General features: G+C 58.8%; 1 protein-coding gene and 1 long non-coding RNA gene across 2 annotated transcripts; one reads left to right on the plus strand and one right to left on the minus strand.

Annotated features, from left to right (window-relative positions):
* The first annotated feature begins 6 nt into the window (after positions 1-6).
* HEXIM1 (HEXIM P-TEFb complex subunit 1) lies at positions 7-1,418 on the plus strand. Its single transcript, XM_015651427.2, has one exon. It carries the CDS (start codon positions 71-73, stop codon positions 983-985), a length of 915 nt encoding a protein of 304 aa, XP_015506913.1. The 5' UTR covers positions 7-70; the 3' UTR covers positions 986-1,418.
* A 4,850-nt stretch (positions 1,419-6,268) lies between these two features.
* Positions 6,269-8,842, minus strand: LOC117245564. Its single transcript, XR_004500342.1, has 2 exons — positions 8,714-8,842; positions 6,269-6,541 (listed from the first exon to the last, which is right to left on the minus strand). It is a non-coding gene; the product is annotated as an uncharacterized LOC117245564 (long non-coding RNA).
* Positions 8,843-9,007: the final 165 nt, after the last annotated feature.

Consider the following 9,007-nt stretch of genomic DNA (forward strand, 5'->3'; position numbering starts at 1 on the left):
CGGCCTGAGCGGGGCCGGCCCCATGCGGCGCCGGTAGCGCCCGGCAGCGAGCGTAGCCGAGCGCAGCGCTATGGCCGACGCTGCGCCCGCTGAGCCGGGGCCGGAGCCCCAGTGCGAGCCGGAGCTTCGCTCCGAGCCCGAGGCGCGGCCGGAGCCGCAGTCTGAGCCCGAGCCGCAGCCCGAGCGCGGAGAGGCGCCGGCGGAGGACGGCGATGCCGGGCGGCTGCCGCCCCCCGGGGCGGAGGCGGCGGCGGGCGGCGCCGAGGGGCGGCCGCCGGCGGGTGGAGCGGGGCGTCCCGGCCTGGGCCCGCGGTACCGGGCCGTGGGACGCACCGAGGAGTGGCCGGTGAAGAAGAAGCACCGTCGGCGGCCGTCGAAGAAGAAGCGGCGCTGGAAGCCGTACTCAAAGCTGAGCTGGGAGGAAAAGCAGCAGTTCGATGAGCGGCAGAGCCTCCGCGCCTCCCGGCTGCGGGCGGAGATGTTCGCCAAGGGGCAGCCGGTGGCTCCCTACAACACCACGCAGTTCCTCATGGAGGACCATGACCAGGAGGAGCCCGACCTGAAAACTGGGCTGTACCCGCGGCGAGCGGCCGCCAAGTCGGACGACACGAGCGAGGAGGATTTCCTGGACGACGCGGCCGACGAGGACGGGGGCAGCGACGGGATGGGGGGCGACGGCAGCGAGTTTCTGCAGAGGGACTTCTCGGAGACGTACGAGCGGTACCATGTGGAGAGCCTGCAGAACATGAGCAAGCAGGAGCTGGTGAAGGAGTACCTGGAGCTGGAGAAGTGCCTCTCGCGCATGGAGGAGGAAAACAACCGGCTGAGGATGGAGAGCAAAAAAGCCGGGGGGGAGGCGGCGGACCCGGCGCGGGTGCAGGCGCTGGAGCGGGAGGTGGACAGGCTGCGAGCCGAGAACCTGCGGCTGCTGCGGGAGCAGGAGCTGCCCCGGCAGGAAAAGGGCCCCTGCAAGCCGGGGGAGTGACACTGGGCAGGGGGGCGCGGGGGGGTTTTTACAGTGCTGGGTGGAACATTCGGTCCTTGTACAGAGTCGCCGCGGACCCTTTTTACGGGCTAAATTGCAGCTGGGGGGGCCGAGGGCTCCCCCTTTTTTAGGTGGCTGTGACGGGGCAAGGGGGGGTTGATGTATTGGTGATATCTGGTTTATGGTTTTAATTTTATTTTTTTTTTGTGTCTAAACCAAAAAAAAAAAAAAAATCCCCAGGAAAGCTGTAAATTGGCCAAAACTGACTATAAAAAAAATATAGAGGTCTAATAAATTTAATTACTTGTAACTGTAATAGTTTTGGTGTGATTTCTCGAAAATAATCAGAATGGCATTCCACCAGGGAATACACCCTGGATTATTTTCATCGTGTTATAACTGTGGTTTGATTAAACTTAGTTGTAATTCCCCACTTAACCCTTTTTGTTATTATTTTCCCCTATTTGTTTTCAATTTTAATTGTTTAATGAGCTGAAATAGTTAAAAGTACCTGGAAAGGGGGTAAAATGGTGTGTGATGGACACAGAGGGCAGCTCACTGAGGTAGGAGTAGCCTCAAGTCTGTCTGTTTGCCTGAGGCTCACTTAAACTTGACTCTGTTTCCCTGCAGCGCTGTAGGAATCCAGGTCATTAATTGAAATCTGGGCAAAAACTGCCTTAAAAAAAAAAAAAAAATCTACAAGTTTTCAAGCTACAAGTGAGAGAGAAAAACCTTAAAGTTTTGGAGCAGCCCAAGGAAAAGTTTTGGTAGTCAGCACTTGGCCTCTGAAATGGCTGACGAGAGCGCCGGGAAAGGCGATGGCTCAATCTCCCTCTTGCTGCACCTGAGAGCCGGAGGAGGAGGGAAAAGCAGCAAAAGCTCCGAGCGCTGGAGCTTTTTTGGGGGCAAACAGGTCCATGAAGGGCTGAGGCTGCTCTGGCTGGGGCCGAGGTGCAGGCAGAAGCCGTCGGGATCGGAACTGGAGGTGATGAAAGCTGTACCTGGCGAGGCAGGCCCGCAGCAATGGGGGAATCGGGCCTGGGGGAGGGCAGAGGGGACAGGGAGCACTCCGGGGGTAAAGCGGCAGCACGGAGGGGATGGAAAGGTCCCACCAGGGTTAACCCCAGCCTGGCCAAACCCCTGCCGCTCCACGGGGAAATCCAGCCTTTAGCAGGTAACAGAGTTCAGGGGGATGGGGGGAGAGCACAGGGACGGCCCCAGCGCTGACAGCGCAGGTGGGGTGGGGTAAAATCGAGGGTTAAAGCGGCCGAGGGAGCTGCTGGAGGGGGGGGATGAGATCGATTTTATCCTCCCGCCCCCAGCTCTGGAGCACCGGTGGGGGGAAGGAAACGAGCCAGGGCCACTTGCTCAAGAGCCCGGGAGCCAGCGGCTCCTTCCCTGTGCCATGACATCACCGCAGTGCCGGGGAGGGGGCGATGATCCTGCGGGATGGGATGGGGCCGAGCCCCGCGTTCTCCTCCGGCCCGGCCGCTGCTTCCCCGCTGTTTATTTCCCTGCCGAGCGGTCTCTCCCGGGGCAGGACGCGTGGCTGATGGCACCGACGGGGGTCCCCCAAAGTCCCAGCTCTGTGAAATGCGGCTCTCGGCACCTGGTTCATGGGAAAACCTTGAACCAAGGGGATATTCTCAGTCAGGTTTTGCCCTCATCCACTTACCCTACACCTGCCAGATTCGAGTCTGAAATAAATGTTTTCTCTGCAAATGCTTTAAAAAATACAACTTAAAAAAACCCCACCAAACAAACCAACTAACAGGATCATAATGATCAGCTCTCCAACCTGCTCTGCCCCCACCAACTCCTCCTGCTTTATTCTGAGCTGTTTTAACAACGTCCCCTAGGAACCAGGTTTTCCTGATCCCAAGGGCTCGTTGCAGCTCCTGTACCCAAACCTCATGCACAGACCAGTGACATTCAGGGACCTTTGAAACCTCCAAGTGGATCAGTAATGGACAGGGAGCTCATCCATGCTCCTCCCTGGCTGGGGGGAAGAGCTCCCCATCCCAAGGCTTCCCACGAGCTCTGGAGCCAGTTTGGAGCAGAGGAGCTGAGTGAAGCTCAGCCGAGTGAGCACGGAGCCCAGGGCAGCAGGGATCAGCACAGCTCGGCTTGGGACTGACAGACTGCAATCATGGAATGGTTTGGGTTGGATGTGACCTTAAAGACCATCCAGTGCCAACCTCTGCTGTGGTGAGGAGGCCCTGGAACAGGTTCCCAGAGAAGCTCTGGCTGTCCCTGGAAGTGTCCAAGGCCAGACTGAACAAGGCTTGGAGTAACCTGGAGCACCTGGTGTTGCTGCCATGGCAGGGGATGGAATGAGATGGGCCTTAGGGCCAACCCAAACCATTCCATGATTCTCTGGACAGGGATGCCACCAGGACAGGCAGGAATCACCTCCCCAGGGCTCCACGGCTGTGGGAGGGCAACACCAACATTGGAGACCCTCTGGCAAAGGGCTTTCCCAGCTCCTCCCCTCCCAAGGGTTTTGTTTTCAGAGGAAAGGGCTGAAATTCTGTCCTGGGGAGAGGCAGAAATTACAGCACAAACACAAAAAATGGAGACTGCTCCATCCCACATGCAGGAATGGCCTTTCCCCTTGGACAGAAGCAATGAAGGGACAGAGTAGTTCCCTGAAAACACTGCAAGTCCAAGAAGGAAGTGTCTGTTAATGCCACAGCCTTGGAGTGAGGCAAGCCCCAAATCCCGCCCTGTGACACAGCAGCCCCTTGGGGCTGCTCCCGGTGCTCCTTGCGTGGCACTCCAGGCCTGAGCCCAGTAAATCCAGCGGTTCCCTGATCCCATGGCAGGGTTATACCCAGGGACACGGCTCTGGCAGCCCCACCGTGCCCTGCCACCACTTCACCTGCACCAGCTGCACTCCCCTTCGCTGCCTTCACCTTCCCAGGATACGCTCACAAAGCCACTGGAATCTCCTGGTGACTCTGGGTCACTCAAGTGGCATTTTGGTGAAACAAGAGGAGAATCTGTAGCTGGTGGGGCCATCACCAAAAACCTGCAGCTCTTGCTGCACCAAACCCTGTCTGGCAGCTCCAGCCTCTGCTGGATTGCTCCCCTTCTGCTCCCCACAAAGCCTAGAACACCTGGGCAGGTGCAAAGCTCACAGCTCAAACCAAGTGTGACCCTGGTTAGTTTGACAAAATCAGCTTGAAATTGCATTTTCAGCTGTCACAAGCATTTGAAGACTCACAAAATAAACCTCCCAGCCCTGGAAATGCAGCTGGGATATAAAAACACCCTGGAATCACAGAATGGATTGGGTTGGAAGAACCTCAAAGACCAGTTCCACCCCACTGGTCAGGGACCTGTCTCAGGTTGCTCCAAGCCCTGTCCAACCTGGCCTTGGGCACTTCCAGGGATGGGGCAGCCATCACCTTTCTGTATGAAGCTTTGGAATTCAGGACCTGCTAAAGCAACATCTGCAGAGTCATAACAACAAATATAATTTTTTTAAAAATACCCCAAGTGCCTAAATGTAAAATAATCTGGTTTTAACTGACTGACCCACGTCTGACAATCCGCACTTAGAGCAGAAGCCTCCCAAATCTCTGTGTCCTAAACCCAAACCAAGCCCCACAAATAGCAGGGGATGAGCTGGTGTTATCGGCCTTTTCTGTGGCAAGAACGGGGCTGGGAACCCGAGTTCCGCTGAGGAGCCGTGGGGAGGCTGCGCCAGCTCAATCCCTTCCCAGTGCTGAGCACTTCCAAAAAAAAGGCCATTTTTCGTTTTTAAAGAGCCGGGTTTTGACTTTGCACGGGGCAAACAACGCCGCAGGTGCTTCCCCAGCCCCGGAGGGGCATCGTTCCTGTGAGGCCGGGGTCGCTCGGGTTTGTTACCGCAGGAGAAGTTCCCCCGGGCCCTGGCAACAGCCAAACGCTTTTGTTTTTGAGTCTCCGAGCTCCCCGGCGGGGAGGCCATGTTAGCTGAGATCCACCGGAGCCGGCCAGGATCCCTCCGGGAACCCCGCGGGCTTTGGCTGAAATGTACGAAACAAAGGATTAAATGCCAGGGATTATTTCCCCCCACCCAAATCGCGGTGTTTGAGGGAGCTGAGGGACGGGACACCGGCAGATCCAGCCTTCCAGAGCTGCTTCCCGGCCCAAATTTCCATAAAAACTGCGCTGTTCCTCCCGTCCCTGCTCTTCACGGGGGTCAGGCAGGGCCAGCTCCGCACGAGATCGCGCTGCGGCTGTCGAGAAACGTTAAAAAACCTCTTAACGCTAATTTTGATAGAAAAACAGCCCCAGCCCCCGCCCAGTAACGCAGGTGCAGCCGGAGCCCTCCGGGCCGGGCCGGGCTCCTCCGCCCCAGCGGCTCAGGCCCCGGGGAGGCCGCGCAGCTCCATGAGGCGCCTGGCAGCGCTCAGCTCCGCTCCCGGAGCGCTGACGGGGGAGCGGCCGGTGGCGCCGCGGCACCGCCCCCCCATTAGGGCCGGCGGGGGAGCCCTATTTCCGCTCCCGGGACAGAGCCCCGACCGGCCCGCCCCCCGCTGCCGGTCCGGGGCCTCGGACGGGACCCCGGTCCGCGTCGGGAGTAGGCCCGGCCCGGCCCCTCACACACAAAATGGCGGCGGCGGCACCGCTCCCGCTCCGCCCGCCCGGCCGCCATAGCCCCGGCCCGGCTGCGCCGCCTTCCCGCCAATCAGAAGCCGCCGCACCGCTGCGTGCGGCCCGGCGGAGCGGCCTGCGAATCGCAGAGGAAAAGGCAGTGCGCGTGTCCACCGCGAGGCATTGTGGGGGTTGTAGTCCATGTACGCGTAGCTATGGTGGGGCCGGGCGCAGTTTCGGACTCGCCGCCCCAGGAGGCCCCGCGGCCGCACGTGGCGGGAGCTGTGTCACGGCGGTGGGCGGAGGGAGCGGGCTGGGCCCCGGCGCGGCTGGGCCCGGGCCTGCCGTGAGGGCGGAACAGCGCATACCGAGGCCTCCCGCAGGCTCTGATGTGGCCAGGCGGGCCTTGCAGGGCCCGGAGCCCCCGGCGGGGCTGGCAGAGCCCGCGGGACTCCGGGAGGAGGGTTTTGACCGGGATGGCGACACCGAAAGCCGGCCCTGAGGGCTGCTCGGCCGGGGCGGCTCCAGAGAGGGGCTCCAGGGAGCGCCTGAGGGGGTGTGTCCGGCCCCACATGAGGGTGCCCAGTTCTAGGCCAGGCTTTCTCTTCAGCTGTCTGGCGTTTAACTCCCTAATGCCTCTGTCCTTCCCCAGAACCCATTCCTGGGCAGCAGATCAGGATCACAACTGGCACACTCAGATCGCAATTAGGTGGATCACAATTAGACACAGACCACAATTAGCAGACTTGTCCCCTCAGCACGGTGGGAGCTCTGTGTGCTCAGGGGTGACAGTTCTCCCCCCAAATCACCTGTCTGCCCAATTCTAGCTCTGCCGAGGGCTCCTCCCAGGGTTATCTGGGCTCCATCGCAGATCTCCAGGAGAGGAGTGACCCAAAGGGCAAAGTCCATGAGCTTTCCCAAGGGTTTCACAGGGATTTTTCCCTGCTGGTAGCACGCCTTGCTGGCTGAGCCCTGTGGGGTGTGGACAGGGGGTTCAGTCAGCAGGAATTGTTAGGGAATAATGTGTCCTGAGCAATCAGAACATGTAAAAAGCAAAAACAAGCAATACATTTTGCAAATGAAAGGAAAAAACCCACCAAAACCAAAACAAAACCTAAAAAAACCCTCTCTACAAACCTAAAAAGTCTCTCCCTTCAAAGCTGCTCATCTTAAACTCCTGTTTTCTGGAGCAGGCTGGGCCCAGGCCTTGTTGCTGTGTGACTTTTGGGAAGAACAGTTCAGGGAATGAGCCTGAGCAGCCACTTGAAGCATTTGGAATTAAGTTCTAATGTTGCAAAAAGACAAAGAGGTTTGGTGTTTTTTTGTTTTCTTTTCCTGGACTGATAAATCCCCAATCATAAATTCTCTTCCCCATGATGTGATTTTAATGAGTGGGGGTTAATTGTTCCAGAGGGTATCTGGCCAGAGGGTTGGTGGTGGATATGGTCTGGCCCAGGAAAGTGGAAAAGGGGATGGGGAAGTGTAAAATGGGCCAAATCTTGGCAGTTGAGTGGTGAGGAAGGGGACAAATCCACTTCCCCCTGGACTGTCCCAGTATGACCAGTAAGGGGGGCAGATCCCTTTTTGCAGAGCTTGGGGAACTGGTGATGTTGGTGCCACATCCCAGGAAGGGGCTTTCAGGCATCAGCCCAGCATGGAACTGGGTGCCCCCAGCCCCTGGGGACTGTCCCTGTCCCCAGAGGCCCTGGATGGGGATATTGGCCCTGGCACAGCCCCTCCAGAGGGTTTGTCCCTGTCCCCTACCCTGGTCTGTTGGGATCTTCCCAGGAGACGTCAGGGAGGCAGAGCCACGTGCTCTGGGATGCTCCTGGGACATGGGGGTTGTTCCTGGCACCCCCTGAGCTGTCAGATGTTTTCCTTGTGCTGACCCATCCCCACAAGCCAGGAAACACCCATTTTGGGAGGACTTCTGTATCAGGAGCTGTGACATCAACACTGAAGGCCACATCAGTCCCCAGCTAGTGCAGGTGGGGTTTGACTCCCAGTGTGTCCCATTTCCTGGGATTTTGTGCTGTCAGAGGGACAGAGCTCGATGACAGCCTCTTCAGCCATGGGATCCCCTGCCTGTCCCTGCCCTTCCCTGCTTTTTCTGTCCTTCCCTGCCTGTCCCTGCCCAAAGCAGGGCACAAGGGGAGCACGGAGAGGTTTGGAAGAGCCAGGAGCAGCCTGGGGTGCTGATAACCCCCACACCTCCGGGTGTTGGACTTATCTCTGAGCCCAGCTCTGGCACTCCGTCACTCCCCCGCAGTGTCTTTAGCCATGGTGAAGCATTCTGAGGTCCCATGGGCCATTATTTGTCACCCTGTGGGGTTGTTGTCAGGGTCCAGAGGCAATCCCACTCCCCAGGGCGCTCCCTGGCTGTGGGAGCACCATCCCTGACTTGCTGAACCTTGCTAGGGCTGGAGGAACAGGTCCAAGGTCCCCAGGCTGCCTGGAGGAGCTGGATCAGCCAACCCCACACAGGGACAGGCGGATTTGTGAGCTGGTGCCAGAGATACTGTGGTTTATAGATCCAGATTGATTTGTTTTCCATGTATTTGGGTCTTTTCCACACCCTGGAGTGTCTGGCTGAGCGCAGCCAGCCCCGACTGCCACCCTTGGGTCCTCCCACCCTCGTGGCATCCCAAAGCCAGTGTTCCACAACCCTTTCCACACTCAGGAATAATTCTGGGGCAATGGATGTTTGCACAACCCCGATCCCACAGAATGGGGTTTGACTCCAGCACTCAGCAACCAGGACCGAGCTCCCAGAACCCATCACCCCAACTCCCAGTGCCCTACACCCAGCTCCCCAGCACTCCAGCAGCCATATCCCAGACCTCCAGCTCCCGGCATCCATCACCCAGCACTCCATGTCCCAGCATCCCCAACTCCCCACGCCCTGCATCTCAGTGCTCCCAGCACTCCCAGTCTGCATCAGCCCCTGCTTCCAGCTCCCAGTGTTTCCAGTGCTCCCAGCACTCATCATGCATCAGCCATGACTTCAGCACCCAACTTCCCACACTCATCTCCCAGTGCTCTCATTTCTACCAGCATCCTACACCCAGCTCCAGTGCTCCCAGTGCTCCCAGCAGCCATCAGCCGTCACTCCCAGCACCCAGTTCCCAGTACTTCCAGCATTACCAGCACCCATCTTCCAATGCTTCTAGTGCTCCCAGCACCCATATCCCAGCACTTCACTTCCCAGCATCCAGCTCCCAGTGCTCCCAGAGCCCCCAGTGTTCCCAGTGCTCCCAATCCCCCCAGTGCTCCCAGTCCCCGGCCACTCCCCCCACCCGTGAGCGCGGCGGGCCTCCAGAACTGGACACGTGTGTCCCGCTCGGCCCCGCCCACCGCGCCTAATAAGGCCATGGCCACGCCCACCGCGTTACGCAACGCTCCTGCCTCGCCCAACCCGGAAGCCCCGCTCCGAACGTC

Source organism: Parus major, chromosome 27 (genome assembly GCF_001522545.3).
Source record: "Parus major isolate Abel chromosome 27, Parus_major1.1, whole genome shotgun sequence".
Lineage (NCBI taxonomy): Eukaryota > Metazoa > Chordata > Aves > Passeriformes > Paridae > Parus > Parus major.